The following is a 22743-nucleotide window of genomic DNA, read 5'->3' as shown; positions in this document are numbered from 1 at the left end:
TGAGGACTTGGATGATGGTTCTGCCAGAGTCGGTGGGGAGCCAGTTGAAGATCTTCTTGAGTGTGTGGAAGCAGTGGACTGAGACGCATTCACTTGACTGGTCATGATGAGTTGGTTGTCAATTACTATTCCGAGTTTCCTTGCTTGGTTCCTCAGGGAGTTGGTCTGAGTTCGGCACACCACCAGGTGGAGTCCCAGATCAAGGTCCCTTTGCTGAAGATTATTACTTCCATCCTGCCTGTGTTGAACTTGAGCGTGTTGGTTTTCATTGATCCGGCAACTTCGATCATGCATGTGGGGGAAATTTGGACCGGGTGTTTGGCTTCTTGCTAGAGAAGAGAGTATGAGCTGGAATTAAACAAGTCATAGGGGAGATAGATGGTTTGTGGGCTTTTACTGCATTGTGATGTGGTAGCAGAGTGTGGTGACACACTGGATTTATACAACCACCACAAGAATCTATTTGACGTCATGATCAATAAAATGAGTACCATTGGGTTTGGTAAAGATAAACATCATTATATGTTAATAGCACCAAGAGAGAACACCTCAGGTTGACTGTATATTGTAGAAATATGCCTGTTATGTTTTGTTATGGGAGGATCTTCTCCCTTCTGAAGTAGTAAGATCTCTCTGTGAACTCTATGCTTCCTGATTTTTCTGTTGTCTCTGGTGTTCCAATGGACTGTAGCAAAGCCCCAGCTTCCTTTGTGTCAGCAAATGTTTAATTCTTGTTCCCATTGGTGACTCTGGCCTGAATTAGAGTTTAGTGGATGAGTTACTCTGTCACAAATGTGGCGGATAGCCTGAGCGCCTGAATACAAGTGCATTATAACCTTTGGCTCGTGTAATGAGGTGAACAGGATATTCGCGATTTTTATGACACAATGGCCCTCATTACAACTTTGGCAGTCGGACGAGGCCAACCGCCAAGGTTGTACCGCCAGTCGGCCGCCTTTGGACATCCTAATGGAGACGGCGGCAATGTGGCGGTTCGGCGGGTGCAGCAGCACCCATCGCGCTTTTCACTGTCTGCCAGTCAATTTGTTTGGGAGAAACGTTTATAAAAATAAATAAACACAAATTTAAAAAATAATACAGATGTACTAGTAAAGTACAGGTGAACGTTCATGGACTCTGCTGCTACTTATTGCAACCCAGCACCAATGTGGACCCCACCACCATAACACGCATCTGATGACTCCACCCCTTTTCTGTCTCTTTCCCCCAAATTGAGGGGTTCTCAGAGTACATTTTTCTCAATCCAGCACTGGTTTGGCTAGAGAGCGCTTTAGATGGTTTAGAGAATTAACACATCTCATTCGGAAAGGGAGAACATAGCTGAGCCCTGTTAGTTGTTGCAGCTGATACCTGCATATTGATCCTCTCAGATTCAGCAGCTACCAGCTGCTGTATAACTCATCAGTGAAGTGTGCTGGGGCGAGACGGAGCGGGAGAGGTTAGGCAGGGGTTGCAGGTGGTGAAGAGTGAGAGCGGCAGAGGTCAGGCAGGGGTTGCATGTGGCGAAGAGTGAGAGCGGAAGAGTTCATGCAGGGGTTACACGTGGCAAAGAGTGAGAGCATAAGAGGTTAGGCAGGGGTTACACGTGATGAAGAGCGAGAGCTTAAGAGGTTAGGCAGGGGTTACACTTGGCGAAGAGTGAGAGTAGAAGAGGTTAGGCAGGGGTTGCACGTGGGCAAGAGTGAGAGTGGAAGAGTTTAGGCAGGGATTACAGTTGGCGAAGAGTGAGATCGTAAGAGGGTAGGCAGGGGTTACACTTGGCTAAGAGTGAGAGCAGAAGAGGTTAGGCAGGGGTTACATTTGGCTAAGAGTGAGAGCAGAAGAGGTTAGGCAGGGGTTGCATGTGGGGAAGAGTAGGTCCACTCATTTATGAGGCAGTAACAAGAGGGCACGTAGACCTAAGTGGACATTTATATGTAAGCACAAGATCTGTTTCAAACCTCTGGTGCTTCTGACTTTGGCACTCTGATGATTACATGCCTGATGTTGAGCACTAATAAATCCCTGTTGTAGTTTAGTGTGTGCAGTGGTAGTAAAGTGAGGCTGTAGCATATGAGGAACAATTTGGTCCTCTTTGGCTACATAAATCAGCATTGACCAAGCCAGATCTGGCTCCTGGATTGTGCATGAACACAGAAACACAATCTAGGAGCTATCCATGAACACACACAACTTATATCTATGCTGAGATGCATAGTAAAGCACTTTTAGGTATAATCATAACAGGCTTTCAGTCACTTATGCACATATCTGGTGTTACCCATGTGTACATTAACCAAAGAGAGCCATTATTGCGTGCAAAGGCAGAGCAAACACCTACAGGTGTGTAAGATGTGTGTGTGTGTGTAAACACTGTGACATACACACACCAACACACATACAAGAACACCTTTACATAAAGGCAATATATGCAAAAGGACAGTCACACTTTTAAGTACAAGCAAAACATATAGAGAGACCAATATAAAGAGGTAACACCCATATAGTCAGCCTGCATGCGTAAGGACACATAAGAGAACAGACCATGCAAGCTTTTGTTGTTGATCCCTCGATGCATCTGTGAGTAGATACCTAGAAGCTTAGATGAGTTCATGAGTGTGGTAGGTGAAGGGGAGATATTTCTAAAGATTGCGGTGGGGTGAACATGGATGGATGAGTGTCGCTTTGATGGGGGGGGTGTGTGTGTGTGTGTGTTTTTTTGTTTTTTTGTTTTTTTGTTTTTTGGGTGGGGGGGATAAATGAATTGCTCTATTGATTGGAAAATGAATGAATGAATAGTCCTTTTGTCTATCCATGCATACACTGACTCCCCAACATACCATGAACTCCTGTATCCATGCAATCCTCAGCGATCCATCAAACATTAACAGACCACTTGCTGCCATCTCCTACAGACCCAGAAGCCCCCTGTCCTTTTCCCGGACTTCAGAACCTCAGTACAAGCACTGCCCCATCTTCATGGAAGGGATGCTGTACTAAATGTCTTGCTCAGCTTGCCTTTAGCTTGTCTCAGACATTCTGCCTATGGCTGCTCAACCTTTGAGTGGCACTAAGAGATCCATTCATATCACACCCATACTAGGACCATGTCATCTTAAGGATTTTGGGGGCATTGGGCATGAAATGTATTGGAGGCCCCTGGAAACGAGGAGCACAGTGTTAAATTGTATTACCTATTTGTGCTAAATCAAGCACTATGTTATCTAAAAAATTTAATTATATGTGAAAGGGTACAATAAAAAACACACAGAAGTGAGCTAGATTGAAAGCCCACTTTTGCAGAGGCCCTTGGAAGGTGGGGGGCCCTGGGCAATCGTCCACTCTGCCCATGGCTTAAAACATCTATGTTGCGGGATCTCTCATGCTACCGCTAGAAGCCAAAATCCAATTCAGAAAGGCCTGGATCATCTACAAAGCCTCCTGTGTCAGCCTCAGCACCTATTGAAAGGGCATGTGGTGGAGTATTCAGTAGCAGAGTGTGCACTGATGACTTTGTGTATGAAGCATGTGCAGTGGCTTTAGCTGTAAGATCGAAAGGAGAACTAGGCGCGTAAAAACCAAGGCTGGATACATTAACCAATTAGCTTTTTGGAATTATGCATTCATCATTCCATTTGGCCAGTTGGCTTCACTTGGTGTTAATGGAGGAATCTGAACTGTTGAACTGTGAAATAATTATTTATTCTGATGGATACACCTACCTGTGGATTCCTCACCTAAATAATTCTCCCCTCGCGCCAGCCTCGACAGAAATTTCTTCTAGCTCTGCATGTCGACGATGACGTCACAATCGCCCGACTCCACGCGGCGCCGTATGACGTCATCCAGGCAATAAGAAGCCCTCGTCGACGTGCAGAAGTCAGTTCCCTTTTTTTCGTGCCTCCGAGTAACGGTTTTTCTTTGTAGCTCACAGGGAGCTACAGTTGCGTGTCGACTGTTACAATGTCGCAACCAAGGAAATCCAGTTTTAAGCCTTGTAACCAGTGCGGGGGTCGAATGTCGGTTGCCGATCCCCATGAGAATTGCCACTGATGCCTTAGCTCCGACCATGAGGTCGAGTCATGCGGCTCCTGCCAGCGCATGAACCCGAAGGCACTCAAGGAAAGAGAGGCAAAATTGTTCTTGGCCCGTTCCAAGAAAAAGGAGAGGTGTCATCGGAGAGAGTCCTCTTCAAGATCCTCGAGGGCTCATCATCGCCATGGTGACTCTCGGCGCCATCACGACTCACGGCGCCGATCGAGTAAGGGACGGTCCAGGTCCAGATCGGAATCTCCGTCAGCTCGGCGCCGTCCGACGTGGGAGATTAGCCCGACCGTCACCCCTCCACCTCCTACGACTCCGACTTCACCGGGGTCGGTTTTCGAGGTAGAGCCTCTTCAGTGGCCAGAGGGTTCTCCTAGCCAGGAGTTGCCGGGCCCATCTTCGGCGTCTATGCCGGCACCGGTGCAACAGCAATACCCGGCTTTCCCGGCGCCGGGTACGGATCCTGCAGCTTTTTTGAATGCCATGTTCAACATTTTTTCCACCATGGCGCCGGGTGGAGGACAAGCAGGTCCGTCGGGCCCTTTGGCCTTTAATTTGGGTGTCCCGGCGTGTAAGGAAATGCCTCCTTGGCATGGTTGCCCCCTGACTTTTTGCCTTTGCTGATGCTATGTTTACAATTGAAAGTGTGCTGAGGCCTGCTAACCAGGCCCCAGCACCAGTGTTCTTTCCCTAACCTGTACTTTTGTATCCACAATTGGCAGACCCTGGCATCCAGATAAGTCCCTTGTAACTGGTACTTCTAGTACCAAGGGCCCTGATGCCAAGGAAGGTCTCTAAGGGCTGCAGCATGTCTTATGCCACCCTGGAGACCTCTCACTCAGCACAGACACACTGCTTACCAGCTTGTGTGTGCTAGTGAGGACAAAACGAGTAAGTCGACATGGCACTCCCCTCAGGGTGCCATGCCAGCCTCTCACTGCCTATGCAGTATAGGTAAGACACCCCTCTAGCAGGCCTTACAGCCCTAAGGCAGGGTGCACTATACCATAGGTGAGGGTACCAGTGCATGAGCATGGTACCCCTACAGTGTCTAAACAAAACCTTAGACATTGTAAGTGCAGGGTAGCCATAAGAGTATATGGTCTGGGAGTCTGTCAAACACGAACTCCACAGCACCATAATGGCTACACTGAAAACTGGGAAGTTTGGTATCAAACTTCTCAGCACAATAAATGCACACTGATGCCAGTGTACATTTTATTGTAAAATACACCACAGAGGGCACCTTAGAGGTGCCCCCTGAAACTTAACCGACTATCTGTGTAGGCTGACTAGTTTTAGCAGCCTGCCACAAACCGAGACATGTTGCTGGCCCCATGGGGAGAGTGCCTTTGTCACTCTGAGGCCAGTAACAAAGCCTGCACTGGGTGGAGATGCTAACACCTCTCCCAGGCAGGAATTGTCACACCTGGCGGTGAGCCTCAAAGGCTCACCTCCTTTGTGCCAACCCAGCAGGACACTCCAGCTAGTGGAGTTGCCCGCCCCCTCCGGCCAGGCCCCACTTTTGGCGGCAAGGCCGGAGAAAATAATGAGAATAACAAGGAGGAGTCACTGGCCAGTCAGGACAGCCCCTAAGGTGTCCTGAGCTGAGGTGACTCTAACTTTTAGAAATCCTCCATCTTGCAGATGGAGGATTCCCCCAATAGGGTTAGGATTGTGACCCCCTCCCCTTGGGAGGAGGCACAAAGAGGGTGTACCCACCCTCAGGGCTAGTAGCCATTGGCTACTAACCCCCCAGACCTAAACACGCCCTTAAATTTAGTATTTAAGGGCTACCCTGAACCCTAGAAAATTAGATTCCTGCAACTACAAGAAGGACTGCCTAGCTGAAAACCCCTGCAGAGGAAGACCAGAAGACGACAACTGCCTTGGCTCCAGAAACTCACCGGCCTGTCTCCTGCCTTCCAAAGATCCTGCTCCAGCGACGCCTTCCGAAGGGACCAGCGACCTCGACATCCTCTGAGGACTGCCCCTGCTTCGAAAAGACAAGAAACTCCCGAGGACAGCGGACCTGCTCCAAGAAAAGCTGCAACTTTGTTTCCAGCAGCTTTAAAGAACCCTGCAAGCTCCCCGCAAGAAGCGTGAGACTTGCAACACTGCACCCGGCGACCCCGACTCGGCTGGTGGAGACCCGACACCTCAGGAGGGACCCCAGGACTACTCTGATACTGTGAGTACCAAAACCTGTCCCCCCTGAGCCCCCACAGCGCCGCCTGCAGAGGGAATCCCGAGGCTTCCCCTGACCGCGACTCTTTGAACCTAAAGTCCCGACGCCTGGGAGAGACCCTGCACCCGCAGCCCCCAGGACCTGAAGGACCGGACTTTCACTGGAGAAGTGACCCCCAGGAGTCCCTCTCCCTTGCCCAAGTGGAGGTTTCCCCGAGGAACCCCCCCCTTGCCTGCCTGCAGCGCTGAAGAGATCCCGAGATCTCTCATAGACTAACACTGCGAACCCGACGCTTGTTTCTACACTGCACCCGGCCGCCCCCGCGCCGCTGAGGGTGAAATTTCTGTGTGGACTCGTGTCCCCCCCGGTGCCCTACAAAACCCCCCTGGTCTGCCCTCCGAAGACGCAGGTACTTACCTGCAAGCAGACCGGAACCGGGGCACCCCCTTCTCTCCATTCTAGCCTATGTGTTTTGGGCACCACTTTGAACTCTGCACCTGACCGGCCCTGAGCTGCTGGTGTGGTGACTTTGGGGTTGCTCTGAACCCCCAACGGTGGGCTACCTTGGACCAAGAACTGAACCCTGTAAGTGTCTTACTTACCTGGTAAAACTAATCAAAACTTACCTCCCCTAGGAACTGTGAAAATTGCGCTAAGTGTCCACTTTTAAAACAGCTATTTGTCAATAACTTGAAAAGTATACATGCAATTTTGATGATTTGAAGTTCCTAAAGTACTTACCTGCAATACCTTTCGAATGAGATATTATATGTAGAATTTGAACCTGTGGTTCTTAAAATAAACTAAGAAAAGATATTTTTCTATATAAAAACCTATTGGCTGGATTTGTCTCTGAGTGTGTGTACCTCATTTATTGTCTATGTGTATGTACAACAAATGCTTAACACTACTCCTTGGATAAGCCTACTGCTCGACCACACTACCACAAAATAGAGCATTAGTATTATCTATTTTTACCACTATTTTACCTCTAAGGGGAACCCTTGGACTCTGTGCATGCTATTCCTTACTTTGAAATAGCACATACAGAGCCAACTTCCTACACGGCGTCTTATAAGTCGACACCTTTCACGCCGTTTTTATCTGCTGCAGCTGAAGCGGCGCCGATGCCCTTGACGTGGCCTAGGAGACCTGCTACGGCGCCGATGGATTCGCCTCGGATCCAATCCACAGTCAAGGTTCCTGTGGAGCCGGAGGGTCCGGCGTCGGATGGATCCGAGGTTCGGCGCCGACGAAGATCTTTGGCGTTGGCCGACGCCTTAGCAACACGAGGTCTCTAATCTAGATTTTGATCCAGACGTCTGGCTTTGCGCCTTCTGGAGGTGGAAGAATACAGCAGACAGCACCTGGAAGAGGGTGAGATCTTGGAGCCTTCCGGTGACTTTCAAGGACTGGATACTGCAAGTGGCATCGATACTTCCCCTGAGTGGGATCTTGCTTCCCCTGGGGAGTATACTGAGGAAGCTGCATCTTTTCATGCAGTAATACGGAAGGCTGCAAACTTCTTAGATCTTCCTCTTTCGGGTGCGGAGGTGAAGAGGAACCTGTTGACTGAGGTGTTACATCCGACTTCTGTGACAGCAGAGACTCTCTTGCCTTTTAATGAGGCTCTTCTAGAACCTATCAAAGACATTTGAAAAAAAAACTGTGTCTTCAACAGCTGTCAACAGAGCGGTAGCACGACGTTATCGGACGGCACCAGGTGACCCTGTCTTCCTCTCCAAGCACCCGACACCGGAGAGCTTAGTAGTTCAGGCCTCCTGTTCTTCCAGGTCCTCTCCTGGCTCGTTTCCTGGAACCCCTGCGGACTGGGAATCGAAGAAAATGGACAATTCTGCCAAAAAGGCCTTTTCTTCATGTAGTATGGCCTTAAAATCAACCAACGCAACCTGCATTTTGGGACGTTATATTCATGCCCTTATGGAGGAAGCAAAAGGCCATCCAAACTTGTCCCAGGAAATGTTACAATTGCTGACGGATGCTCAGGCGGCGGCAACCCAGGTGATCCAGTCTGGATTAGACACTTCGGACTCAGTGGCAAGAGCTATGGGCACGTCCATAGTTTCCAGACAACAATCTTGGCTGGGTTCGTCTGGCTTTTCTTCAGATGTGCAGGCGACTCTCCTGGATCTGCCCTTTGATGACGAAAAACTCTTTGGAACAAAGGCAGATTCTGCTCTTGAACGATTTAAAGAGAGCAGAGCCACAGCGAGATCGCTAGGACTTCAGCCAGCTGCCTCCTCCTCATTTAGGTCTTATAGAAGGTTTAGGGGTTTTGGATGTGGCTCCTCCTTTCGTGGCAGATTTCAAGGACCACAACAAACTGCAAGCTCCCGGCCATACAGATCCTTCAGGGGCAGGGGCAGAGTCCGTACAAGAGGAGCCACCCAGCAGCACTCTGCCTCTTCCTCGGGAGGGGTGCAGCAGGGAAAGCAACCGTAGTCCTCCACCACTCCCTGTCCACTTGTCTCCGGTAGGGGGGAGACTTGCCCATTTTCTTCCGATGTGGGAGTTTATAACAACGGACTCTTGTGTCATCGACATTGTGAAGAAGGGGTACGCTCTTCCCTTTCGGGAGTTCCCTCCTACCTTCCCTCCCCGCCCATCCTTCTGTTCGGAAGACCATCTTCTGTTACTAGAACAGGAAGTTTTATCCCTATTGGCAAAAGGCACGGTAGAGTTGGTTCCCGAGTAGGAGAGGGGTCAGGGCTGTTATTCAAGATACTTCCTGATCCCCAAAAAGGATGGTCGGTTAAGACCAATTCTGGACTTGAGGACTTTGAATTGGTTCCTCAGGCAGGAAAAGTTCAAAATGCTGACCCTTTCACAGGTTCTTTTGGCGTTGAACGAAGGAGATTGGATGGTGTCTGTCGATTTGCAGGACGCATATTTCCATATTCCAATCCTCAAATCGCACAGGAAGTATCTCCGGTTTGTAGTGGGGTCGCAGCATTATCAGTTTGCGGTCCTCCCGTTTGGTCTTACTTCAGCACCTCGAGTCTTCACAAAGGTGATGGCGGTGGTAGCTGCAGAGCTCAGAAGAAAGGGGATAGCGGTATTTCCTTATCTGGACGATTGGTTGATCAAAGCCAAGACTCCGGAGCTCGTGCGGCGTCATCTCCAGTCGACAACTCAAATGTTGTACGACCTGGGTTTTTCAATCAATGTGCCCAAATCTCACCTGGAGCCCTCTCAACGCCTCCTGTTCATAGGGGCAGTATTGGACACAACATTGAATCATGCCTCTCCTCCGCCCCAGCGGGTTCAGGACATCCAGGCGTTGATTCCAATGTTTCGAAATGGAGCGGTAGTTCCAGTCCTCAAGGTCCTTCGTCTGCTTGGTCTGTTTGCTTCTTGCATACTGCTGGTCACTCATGCACGCTGGCACATGAGGGCTCTTCAGTGGTGCGTCCGCAGGCAGTGGTATCAGCACAAAGGAGATCTCGAGGAATCGATAAAGATCTCCAGAGACACTGCAGTGGATCTTCAGTGGTGGGCAGCGGTCGACAACCTGTCACAAGGAAGGCCGTTCTCGCTACCGCCACCAGTGGCCACAGTGGTAACGGATGCTTCCACTTTAGGGTGGGGAGCTCATCTGGGGGACCTGGAGGTCAAAGGCCTTTGGTCTCCAGTGGAACAGAGATTTCACATCAATCTGTTGGAATTGCGGACAGTACGTCTGGCTCTCAAGGCCTTCCTCCCATCCTAACGGACAATACTACCGCAATGTGGTATATAAACAAGCAGGGAGGAGTGGGATCATATCTTCTCTGCAGAGAAGCTCTTCGACTCTGGTCCTGGCTTCAGGATCACAAGATCTGCTTAGTAGCACATCATTTGGCCGGGGCTCTGAACGTGCGTGCGGATGTTCAGTCGACGCAACTCGGTCGACCACGAGTGGCATCTTCATCCAGATCTGGTTCTGTACATATTCCAGATGTGGGGATGTCCACAGATAGATCTGTTTGCAACTCAGGAGAATGCGCAGTGCCCGCTATTTTGCAGCCTCCAGTATCCGGTGCAAGGAGCTTTCGGGGACGCGTTTCAGATGTCCTGGAAGGGTCAGTTGCTTTACGCATTTCCTCCCATACCCTTGATTCCTCGAGTTCTGAGGAAGATCCACCAAGACCGAGCCCAGGTCATCTTAATAGCTCCGGATTGGCCAAGAAGGGTGTGGTATTCAGACCTTCTCCAACTCTCTCAGTGCCCTCCGCTCTGTCTCTCTTACAGGGTGGACCTCCTCTCGCAGTCGCTGGGGCAGATTCTACACCCCCACCTCCAGAGCTTGCACCTTCATGCCTGGAGATTGAACAGGGCAATCTGAGTGCTTTTTCTCTCCCACCAGAAGTGGTGGATGTTATTTTATCGGCCAGGTGACACTCCACCAAATCGATCTATGCAAGTCGTTGGACTAAATTTGTATGCTGGTGTGGAGAGAACAGAATTGATCCCTTAAAGGCTCGTTTGTCTGACATATTGTCATTTGCTCTTTTCCTGGCGCAGAAAGGTTGTGCGGTTGCCACAGTCAAGGGTTATTTATCTGCACTGTCGGCTTTTCTGTGCCTTCCTGATCAGCCTTCCTTGTTTAAGTCTCCTATTGTTTTAAGGTTTGTTAAGGGGCTTACTAACAAATTTCCTCCATCACCATTTGTTATGCTTCAGTGGGACCTTAATTTGGTGTTAACATTTTTAATGGGGTCCCCTTTTGAGCCGATGCATTCTTGCTCTTTGCGGTTGTTAGTTCTCAAGACTGTGTTCCTGGTGGCCATAACATCGGCCAGAAGGGTCAGTGAGCTTCAGGCTCTTAGTATAGAGCCCCCATACCTTTTTTTCTATAGAGACAAAGTGGTGTTGAGGACCAAGGCGTCTTTCCTCCCGAAGTTTGTTACACCCTTTCACTTGGGGCAGTCTATTACTCTCTCTTCCTTTTACCCTCCACCTCATCCATCCAAGGAGGAAGAGAGGCTCCACCGGCTGGATTCACGAAGAGCGCTGAGCTTCTATGTCGACAGGACGAGGGAGTTCAGGCAAGATGATCAGTTCTTCGTTGGATACGTGGGGAAGAGGAAAGGTAGAGCTGTCCACAAGAGAACGCTATCCAGGTGGGTCATTCTATGTATTAAAATTTGTTATTCTTTGGCGAAGAAAGAACCACCTGTGGGGCTTCGTGCCCATTCCACCAGAGCTAAAGCTGCTTCTTCGGCTTTGGCTAGGGGTGTTCCTGTGGCTGACATCTGCAGGGCAGCGACTTGGGCGTTCCGCCATACTTTTGTTAAACATTACTGTTTGGATTCTGAGGTTAGGAGGGATGGCCATTTTGCTCGCTCGGTGCTGCGGGATTTCTTGGTTTGACCATTCGGGCACCCACCTCCGGAGGTAGTACTGCTTTGGGACTCTATTCTTTAGGTGAGGAATCCACAGGTAGGTGTATCCATCAGAAGAATAAGTTACTTACCTTCGGTAATGCTTTTTCTGGTGGATACAGTAACTACCTGTGGATTCCTCACGGTCCTACCCGCCTCCCCATTGCCTGACTGGTCATACCATGAAATCCATGGGTGAGCACCCTTTGTCTTGTATATATGTATATACCTGAGTCATGTATATAGTTGTGGCATGTATAAATGCATATCTTTCTCTAATTTAGATAGTTCAAGGAAAACATGTTTGGACTTCATTGACATATTTTACTCTCATATAGAGCAGTTATTGCTGTTACCTAATTTTATTTTTATTGTAATAAATGTTGTGTTTTCATTTCATTTGATATGACTATGTTCTCTTTGAGATCAATGTTCACCTGTTCGCCTTTATGGCACGTAAAAAATGGTGATAACTGACATCTGCACGTTGACGAGGGCTTCTTATTGCCTGGATGACGTCATACGGCGTCGCGTGGAGTCGGGCGATTGTGACGTCATCGTCGATGTGCAGAGCTAGAAGAAATTTTCATCGAGGCTGGCACGAGGGGAGAATTCTTTAGGTGAGGAATCCACAGGTAGTTACTGTATCCACCAGAAAAAGCGTTACCGAAGGTAAGTAACTTATTCATTCCAAACATTAAATCATATGGAGAAATAAAGATGTGGAAAATAACTTATTTTGTGCAGATAGAGACACTTGGAGCCAGATTTACAAGAAACTCAGTACTGATGCACCAGTTTGCTTGCGTTGCCCCTGCCCCACCTAATGACACCATATGTGCGCCGAAGTTATAAAACTGTGCACCATGACAGTGGATAGGCCAATAGCGTCAATTCTTTATGCTATTGTGGCGCTTTGCTCCACTAGCATCAACAACTTTGGTCGGTTGGGACGCGAGGAAGGGTGACCGTGGAAGGCAGGGGGAGGGTAAGGCATCTGGTGTTGGTTTAGGAGGTCCTAGTCATATGAAGGCAGGGTTATGTGTTTCTCAAAATCTGACTTTAGATTTGCTATCTTTGTGATATGAATATCCTGTGTTAGTTACTGGCTTTGATTCGTATTTGCAGATGTCCACGCCTATGGAAAACAGTCACACTTTGGTTGGACCGTCTCAATTGCTGTTGTGGTGCCAGTTGTGGCTGTCCTCCTTATCCACTGGTGCTGTCGACCCAAAAGATCGACCAAAAGATCGAGCAACTGCTGTAAGTGGATATTTCGGGAATTTGTTATGGGGCGGTTGGGTGGAGTTTCTACAATCACAAAGGATTTGGCTTTGGAACTGTTTATCCCCTGAGACTGCACCACTTTCATTATCCAGCCTCATGGCTTCCCTCTACCTCTGTTAAATAAAAATTGTATTCGGTCCGAGTTTAAAGGCTGATTGAGCTGGTACTTTGTGCAACATTGTGTGACGTGTTTCCATGCAGAAATAGAAAAGAGATGACTTGGCTCTCCACTGAAGCAACACCTGAACCCTGACTGATCTTAGACATAGCAATTTGTGGGTTCCTAGTCTGGTGAAAAGTGGACCCTGAGAGACCATTCAAATGAGGGAAGGGCTGCCGATATGCATTGCCTTCAGGTTGGGAATGTTGGGAGGGTCTAAGGTGTTACCTGGACCTCCTCAGGAATATTGTAGTCCGGTCCATCTACAGTTAATTTCTGTAACTGTTAGATCTGTTCTAGAAGTTGATACTAACTGCTGCATCTCCTCTCTCATAGCTTGTAACCAACGCAACACTGACCGTTCTAAGCTGACTGTGGTTATAGCGTGCAGATGACATGGAACTAGGGATTAAGCCTTCCGAGATGTCGGATCATGGATACCTGCTTGTGCCAACAGGTGGTGATCCAACAGCCACTTAAAGGAGCCTGTGCTGGCATGAGGTTGGCCTTCAGGGATGCTCCATGTCTGCACCTTACTCCGTGTTGAGACTTGATGGATTACCTCTGAGGTGCACGGTGTCATTTGATTGTAGCAAGGCATCCTGCGTAGCCGTTTCCTGAACTCCACTGTGCACCCGATAGGTGGGTATCTAAGTCGGCTCCGCAAGGACTGTAGCTGAATCCCACCAGGTACCTCAGGGCCTTGTTCTTCTCCAGACACAAATAGGCTGCTTAGTCCATTCTACACTCTGCTATGCTGGGGTGATGTATTTATTCAGCTGAATCTGGTAGTTTGCTCCATCCCACTCAGAAGTGGACACATGTTTCTTTGGAATCTGTTCACCTTTTCACCCTGCTTGGATGAGGATGGTGCCTATGAATTTTTTCAAAGAACTTGACTTTTTGTCTCAGGCTTGTGTTACTGTGTCTTCTGAAGCAAGAAGGGCCCACTTCCTCTCAATCGCTGTCTGGCCGGTATCAACACAAGCTCTGTAGGTTAAAGGGATCCTGCACTTTCTGCAGAGCTTGAGTTACTGCGGAAAAACTCATATTGGATTTCTTATTACAGTCTTGAAATTGTACTGTATTGTAAATGTGCTTGTAATATATATTTATATTTGTAAATGAACAATGTTCAATAGAGGATGTGGTGTTACTGCCAACACTGCGAAGGTTGGAAATGTGAAACAAAGTTCGAGTCTCGGCGTCGGCTCAACATCTTATGATTCTGGGCATAGCACTGACTCTCCCTGTGCTTACACATTTATGATTGTGAGTTTGTGTGATGCCCTATTGCTCATGTAAAACGCTCCAGTACCTTCAGCTCGAGTTTGCGCTACACAGTGTCATAAATGATGCTTCTTCACCGACAGAGCTGTGTGGTATCGGTGCTAATTTGGCTGTATTTAGAATATTTCCAAGGGATTCCATTTCTGACATTTAACAGTAGGTCCTCTGGTCCTTTCACATCAGTGTTGGGCCCCTCTTCTCAGGGGCGATGGGTAAATTCTACCTCAGCAGTAGGGGCAGCCAAGAAGAGGGTAAAGTGGTGACCTACAAAAAGGTAGTGATAGCACCCCCAAAACTAGAAAGAAACGTTGACGAGAAGAGATCGACAAAGGTGAGAGGAAGGAGTAGTGCATAGATGCTATTTTGAGAAAGTTAATACAACTTTTTCAACTTTGTCCTGCATAAAACACCATGGGCTCCAATGGAAGATAACATGGAAAAGAAATTCCCTCTGATCTGTTTCTAAATCTTGCCATGAATGGTGGTGTAATCTTTCTTTAAAGTTTGGTGGCATTATAATGGCCATAAAATCTAGGGTAGTGAGACAGGTCTGCCAAGGTTAAAGGGCATTGACTACCCACATCATGAGTCAGCTCCAGAAATCTTGAGGCTCATTAGTTTGGTGCAAGCGTCCTGCTCCCATCATGGGCTGGAGTAGCTTTGCAAAATGTTCATGAATACCAAATCCAGAGGGCTTACAACATGCCCATATTTGGGCGACAGGCACGAAGGGGCTCATTTATCAATATTTCACGCAACACAGCAACTCACCTTGGGGAAAAGGGCAGGAATGTGGCATATTTAACACAATACAACACATTCCTGTCTTTTCCTTGCGCTGGTGCGGTTTTGGCTGCCTAGTAGCAATGCAGTCACCCTTGCTTCTTGGTGCATGGGAGCCTGCGTTAGACAGGATTGTTTTTGTGAAGGAAGGGGGCACCTTCTTGCAGAGCAACAATCTACTGAGGCATTTTGTTCTACCTCCCTGGGGCAGAGTAACGCAATTTAAGTGGGCAACTGAACTCTGTCCATGCACTGATTCAAAATGTCCTTCTATTCAGTGTTCTGCTGCTTGCAATGGACTCTAACCCTCAAATAATTTCCAAGTCATTTCAGCCTGAAGAGTTGGTCAGAATGGGATTTTTAGACATCTGTGGCAGCAGTGATAGAAACTTGTCACATTTGTGCCCCGAGTCCCACATACCACTCTGTACAGGCACCAACATTGAGACACCTTCCCCCTACTGCCCACTTTTTCTACCCCTTACTTTTCCAACACTCCACAGTGAGGGAAACATGTGTTTGGCACTGCAGGGATCCCACCAATCACTAGTCCACACTGCCCCTGCCTGGTGCCCAACATCAGCAGGAAATCACTCGCTGCAGCAAGTAGCCATCAAAGGTGAAGTGAGACAGATCACCCGGATCTGGGGATAACTGTCCACAGACAGGGCCTTTGAAAACTTAGAGCCTGATTTAAAATTTCGCGGATGGGTTACTCCTTCACAAATGTGATGGATGTCCAGTCCGCCATATTACAATTCCCATAGGATATAACGGGATCGTAATACGGCAGATGGGATATCTGTCATGTTTGTGACGGAGTAAACCCATCCGCAGATCTTTAAATCGGGCCCTCACTTAAAATACCTGTGCCAGTGCTTTAATGGCCGAGGCAGGATACTCAGTGAGTAGAACTGTAGTGAGTGAAGGCCTGCAGAGGGATGGTAGCGAATGAGCGAGCTGCGACTCTGTGTTTGAGCGGGGGCTGGAGGATGAACGATGGTTAATTATCTGTTGCATGCTGCTGCTTTCCAGTTCCATCAGTGCTGTTTTTTTACTGTATTTTATACTTATTTTGATATAAAATCTATTGTTTAAAAATAATTGTGAAATTGATCCCATGCTTTAAGAACCTATGCACTCTGCTCCTTCCCCCCCTTTCGCTGCAACCGATGCACTGTTCACTGAAGTATGTAAAGCGACAGAGGTTCTGCTTCCTGTATAAGTAGTGTTCTCTACAAGAGGACACCCTCTTAGGCTGTGTCCTTCTGATGTTAACTTTGCTGTAAGGGAATATACTCTATCCTTACTGTAGGAGGCTGGCTTGGCTTATAGTGGGCACCTGATGGTACTTACACCTTGTGCCAGGTCCAGTTATCCCTTATTAGTAGATTAGTAGTGTTCTCGCAGCTTAGGCTGATAGAGGTAGCTATAGCAGAGCAGCTTAGGCTGAACCAGGAGGTCAGAACCCTGTCTGTGGGGTGGCAGCAGCGGTAGCTGCAGTGAAAACCTCAGAGAGCTGGTTTGGCAGTACCCGGTGTCCATAGTAGAGCCCCGGGGATGCATGGGATTGGCACTCCAATACCAAATTTGCCATGGGGGGGACAATTCCATGATCTTAGACATGTTACATGGCCATATTCAGAGTTACCATTGTGAAGCTACATATAGGTATTGACCCATATGTAGTACACCTGTGTAATGGTGTCCCCGCACTCACAAAGTTTGGGGAAATTGCCCTGAACTATGTGGGGGCACCTTGGCTAGTGCCAGGGTGCCCTCACACTTAGTAACTTTGCACCTAACCTTCACTAAGTGAAGGTTAGACATATAGGTGACTTACAAGTTACTTAAGTGCAGTGTAAAATGGCTGTGAAATAACGTGTGCGTTATTTCACTCAGGCTGCAGTGGCAGTCCTGTGTAAGACTTGTCTGAGCTCCCTATGGGTGGCAAAAGAAATGCTGCAGCCCATAGGGATCTCCTGAAACCCCAATACCCTGGGTACCTAGGTACCATATACTAGGGAATTATAAGGGTGTGCCAATTAGAATTATAGTGACAATTTTAAAGGCAGAGAGAGCATAAGCACTGAGGTTCTGATTAGCAGAGCCTCAGTGACACAGTTAGTCACTACACAGATACACACTTTCAGGCCACAACTATGAGCACTGGGGTCCTGGCGAGACAGTGAGACAGGTGCAAAGTTACTTAGTGTGTGGGCACCCTGGCACTAGCCAAGGTGCCCCCACATTGTTCAGGGCAAATTCCCCGGACTTTGTGAGTGCGGGGACACCATTACACGCGTGCACTACACATAGGTCAATACCTATGTGTAGCTTCACAATGGTAACTCCGAATATGGCCATGTAACATGTCTAAGATCATGGAATTGCCCCCTCTATGCCATCCTGGCATTGTTGGCACAATCCCATGATCCCACGGGTCTGTAGCACAGACCCTGGTACTGCCAAACTGCCTTTTCAGCGGTTTCACTGCAGCTGCTGCTGCTGCCAACCCCTCAGACAGGTTTCGGCCCTCCTGGGGTCCAGCCAGGCTTGGCCCAGGAAGGCAAAACAAAGGACTTCCTCAGAGAGAGGGTGTTACACCGTCTCCCTTTGGAAAAAGGTGTTAAGGCAGGGGAGGAGTAGCCTCCCCCAGCCTCGGGAAATGCTTTCATGGGCACAGATGGTGCCCCTTTTTTGCATAAGCCAGTCTACACCGGTTCAGGGACCCCTCAGCCCTGCTCTGGCGCGAAACTGGACAAAGGAAAGGGGAGTGACCACTCCCCTGACCTGCACCTCCCCTGGGAGGTGCCCAGAGCTCCTCCAGTGTGCTCCAGACCTCTGCCATCTTGGAAACGGAGGTGCTGCTGGCACACTGGACTGCTCTGAGTGGCCAGGGCCAGCAGGTGACGTCAGAGACTCCTTCTGTTAGGCTCCTTCAGGTGTTGCTAGCCTATCCTCTCTCCTAAGTAGCCAAACCCTCTTTTCTGGCTATTTAGGGTCTCTGCTTTGGGGAATTCCTGAGATAACGAATGCAAGAGCTCATCAGAGTTCCTCTGCATCTCTCTCTTCACCTTCTGCCAAGGAATCGACTGCTGACCGCGCTGAAGCCTGCAAAACTGCAACAAAGTAGCAAAGACGACTACTGCGACCTTGTAACGCTGATCCTGCCGCCTTCTCGACTGTTTTCCTGGTGGGGCATCCTGTGGGGGTAGTCTGCCTCCTCTCTGCATCAGAAGCTGCGAAGAAATCTCCCGTGGGTCGACGGAATCGTCCCCCTGCAACCACAGGCACAAAAGAACTGCATCACCGGTCCCTTGGGTCTCCTCTCAGCACGACGAGCGAGGTCCCTCGAATCCAGCAACTGTTTCCAAGTGACCCCCACAGTCCAGTGACTCTTCAGTCCAAGTTTGGTGGAGGTAAGTCCTTGCCTCCCCACGCCAGACTGCATTGCTGGGAACCGCGACTTTTGCAGCTACTCCGGCCTCTGTGCACTTCCAGCGGAAATCCTTTGTGCACAGCCAAGCCTGGGTCCACGGCACTCTAACCTGCATTGCACGACTTTCTAAGTTGGTCTCCGGCGACGTGGGACTCCTTTCGGGTGAGCACTGTTTCACTCTTCTTCATAGTGCCTGTTCTGGCACTTCTGCGGGTGCTGCCTGCTTCTGAGAGGGCTCCTTGTCTTGCTCGAAGCCCCCTCTGTCCCCAGACACAATTGGCGACATCCTGGTCCATCCTGGGCCACAGCAGCATCCAAAAACGCTAACTGCATGACTTGTAGCTAGCAAGGCTTGTTGGCGGTCTTTCGGCGGGAAAACACTTCTGCACGACTCTCCACGGCGTGGGGGATCCATCCTCCAAAGGGGAAGTCTCTAGCCCTTGTCGTTCCTGCAGAATCCTCAGCTTCTTCTGTCCAGTAGAAGCTTCTTTGCACCCACAGCTGGCATTTCCTGGGCATCTGCCCATCTCCGACTTGCTTGTGACTTTTGGACTTGGTCCCCTTGTTCCACAGGTATGCTCGACTGGAAATCCATTGTTGTTGCATTGCTGGTTTGTGTATTTCCTGCAGAATTCCCCTATCATGACTTCTATGTCCTTTGGGGAACTTTAGTGCACTTTGCACTCACTTTTCAGGGTCTTGGGGTGGGGTATTTTTCTAACCCTTACTATTTTCTAATAGTCCCAGCGACCCTCTACAAGGTCACATAGGTTTGGGGTCCATTCGTGGTTCGCATTCCACTTTTGGAGTATATGGTTTGTGTTACCCCTATCCCTATGTGTTTCCATTGCATCCTATTGTAACTATACATTGTTTGCACTGTTTTCTAAGACTATACTGCATAATTTTGGTATTGTGTACATATATCTTGTGTATATTTGCTATCCTCATACTGAGGGTACTCACTGAGATACTTTTGGCATATTGTCATAAAAATAAAGTACCTTTATTTTTAGTATATCTGTGTATTGTGTTTTCTTATGATATTGTGCATATGACACTAGTGGTACTGTAGTGGCTTCACATGTCTCCTAGTTCAGCCTAAGCTGCTCTGCTAAGCTACCATTATCTATCAGCCTAAGCTGCTAGACACCCTATACACTAATAAGGGATAACTGGGCCTGGTGCAAGGTGTAAGTACCCCTTGGTACTCACTATAAGCCAGTCCAGCCTCCTACAGGGACCTTTTGCCCATAGCCATCCTTGGTTTTGCATTTCCCAAATAGTGATTTCCTAATATGAAATCGCTATCTGGGAAATGCAAATCCTGCCCATTGTCACCAATGCCATGGGATTGCTTATTTGCGAGTACCTAATAGTGATTCCTACTTTGTACGAATCGCTATTAGGAAGTCGTCATCTTGGTACACAGCACTTTGTATTTCCTAAATAGTGAGTTTTATGAATTTCCTAAATAGTGATTTCTATGAAGCCGCTAGTTAAGAAATGCAAAATTGCATCTACGTACATCTGGCCTCAAATCCCCTGGGACACCGTCTTTCCCCCAGCACGCGAGGACACAGGGAGGGAAATGGAGAACTGCTCCCACCTAGCGGGAGCAGGAGGAAAAGCTGCTTCCTCTGGACCTGTGATGGGTGCTAGCAGGGGAGCCAGAGGGACCACGGGTGTGCCCCATTAGCCCCCAATGCCAAATATGTTGTGTGCTGGTAAGGATGGGCACCAGGACACCCTAGTTTTGTAAAATAAAAATATATATTTTTTTCTAAAATTAAAAACCAACCATGTTGCCGGCTTCTGTGCAGCCCATGGGGCCACTTGCAGGGGCACTGGGGCTCCCCCTGCAGGCCTCAGGCCACCCAAACCGATTAAAAAAAACAAAAAATAACGAATGAGCAGCATGTGTGCCATTTATTCCTCACTACTCCTGCATGGAGCGCCCCATAATGCCATACAAAATGTCAGTAAAAACACCAGTGTGATTGACCAAAACTACTGAAATTCACCAGCGGTGGTTATCTCAAGTAATTATAACTCATGCTCTAAAGTAACTATAACTCGCACCCTGGCCATGCACTGCTCAGTACCTCACAGGTTGCGTCACTCTTAACTTGTTCAATAGAATCATTGATAACATCACAACAACATCTAAAATGACAGCAGGATGACTACGCTGTGCGTGGCGCGGCGCAAGAGTTTTAGTGCACATGTTATAGTTACTTAAGGTAGCAATAACCGGTGAATTTGATTTGTTTTATTTGTTTAAAACAGTATGTTTTTACTGACAGTCCCTTTAATATTTGTTTTGATCGATCGATAGATCGCCAGCCCATAGAGGCTCCCTAACATGGGCCTGGATCTCAGGGTGAGTTCACCCTCCACTTATGTGGTCTTTCATTGTTTTTTTTTTAGACGCGGGGCCGAGTCCCTGTGTCCTGTAACAATGGACACAACATAGTTTTCAGTGTTGTGGCCACGCTCCTCAGACTGCTTTGGTTTTGCGGACCTGACTTCAGATTTGAAAATTCAAAATGGCCCTCTGACGATTAGATGTGAGTTTTTAAAAAAAAAAAAAAAGTTTGAACCCATGACAATCTGGGAATATGTATTTGTGGAGGTCTGTGATTTAGTGATCAAATGTTCTCCAAATTCAACTTTTTTTATTCCCTCTCTGAGCACATTCCAAACTGTAGGTTCTCAAACAACTAAACACATTTACACCAAACCGAGCAAAGACACTTCCTTGGGTGGTCTCTCATTTATTTTCTCTGATTTATTTTCATGTTGCTCATTTTATTTGTACACTGATTAATTATATTTTATTTAAAAATCTTGGCATGCATTAAACATGTTTGAATAAATGATGCGTCTAAATTTGCACTGCAGTTTAGCAAACAGTTAGTTTCTCAGGTTGCATATTTTTTGTCCACAATTTTTTAAAGCAAATAGTCACCAATATTGCCTTCACGCAACTGCTTGTATTTGCATATAATCAGAGAGCATTACAAGTATCCTGAATTGTTAAAGTTTACAAACATATTAATGTTTATGCTGGAGCCACTCTGTGATGTGAGCTGTACTCGCAGTATTTTCTCACAGCTCTCACCCTTAGTATTAAAGGTTGCCTGAGATGCATATATCATATATGTACCTTGAATTATCATTGTGAATACTGTATACTAATGTACCGTTGCATGTCTTGATGCTATCTGAGCACTTTCACGGGTGTAGCTTCAGGGGGGTGTTTGGGGAGTTTCACCCCCCTAATAACTGTATTTACTGGTAAATAGTTGGGTACAGCTGCTTTTAGTCTGGTATGGTGAGTTGTCTGTCAAAATTCACTAGTAATTTTTACACACACACAAACACACACACACTCTGTCTCTCTATCTGTCTCTCTAAATATGTTGGTTATTTTACAACATGCTGTGTTTTCTCTCACTTAGTACCGCCACCAATCTGTGTCCCTCTCCTTCCACTACCTCTTAAGCCCCCCCCCATGCACCCTGCTTATCCTGTAATGTGTTTTAAGAAATCTGCCTCTCACCCCCAGTCTCAGTGAACACTCTACACCTCTGAGCACTTCCCAGCGGCCCATCCAGCCTCCTTCGATGTAGCGAGACCGTCTGAGGCCTGCGGCTGCTTCCAGCTTCTGATTTCTCATTGGTAAAGGTGGTTCACACCTGATTGAATGCCCTGTCTTGGCACTGACCACTGGTCATATGATGCTCCTTCAATGTGTTTATTAGGATTGAAAGGGGCTGTTATACTTTGCCTAATTTCCAGCCTGTGTACTCCCCATTTTTTATAAACATTCATTCTTTATTCATTATAAATACACGTTTTACTTCCTTGCACACATTTATTGCATGGTGTATAGTTCTGATAGTTCAACAATAGTTCACATGCTTTTATATGATATATACATTTAGGTTTATGTGCATGTGCAGCTGGATTCAGAGGCCAATCCATGCATGTTTACATTCCGGGGTTTGACTTTTGATAAAGGTGCAAAAAGTGTATTTAAGTACTAGGCAGAAACATCTCAAGAAGAGAGCATCTTCAGATTTCCAGGGAAGAAAGAAGGGACTTCATACATCTTAGTGCTCCAGACCAGGGGCTTTCATAGCCAGTCTCACCTGTACCA

At 47.7% G+C, this 22743-nt stretch overlaps 1 protein-coding gene across 3 annotated transcripts in view; it reads left to right on the top strand.

The window, feature by feature from the left end:
• The window catches only part of LOC138256696 (uncharacterized), a 108932-nt gene extending 92692 nt beyond the window's left edge, over positions 1 to 16240 (top strand). For all 3 annotated transcript variants that reach the window (XM_069205879.1, XM_069205873.1, XM_069205872.1), the window contains 2 exons: positions 12745 to 12879; positions 13400 to 16240. In XM_069205879.1, coding sequence (XP_069061980.1) covers positions 12745 to 12879; positions 13400 to 13458 — 194 coding nt within the window. In that variant the 3' untranslated portion in view covers positions 13459 to 16240. The remainder of the gene's footprint in view (positions 1 to 12744; positions 12880 to 13399) is intronic.
• The last annotated feature ends 6503 nt before the right edge of the window (positions 16241 to 22743 follow it).

The sequence above is a fragment of the Pleurodeles waltl genome, chromosome 1_1 (genome assembly GCF_031143425.1).
Source record: "Pleurodeles waltl isolate 20211129_DDA chromosome 1_1, aPleWal1.hap1.20221129, whole genome shotgun sequence".
Classification (NCBI taxonomy): Eukaryota; Metazoa; Chordata; class Amphibia; order Caudata; family Salamandridae; genus Pleurodeles; species Pleurodeles waltl.
Note: the sequence above shows the minus strand (reverse complement) of the source record. Positions and strands in the feature narration are given on the sequence as shown.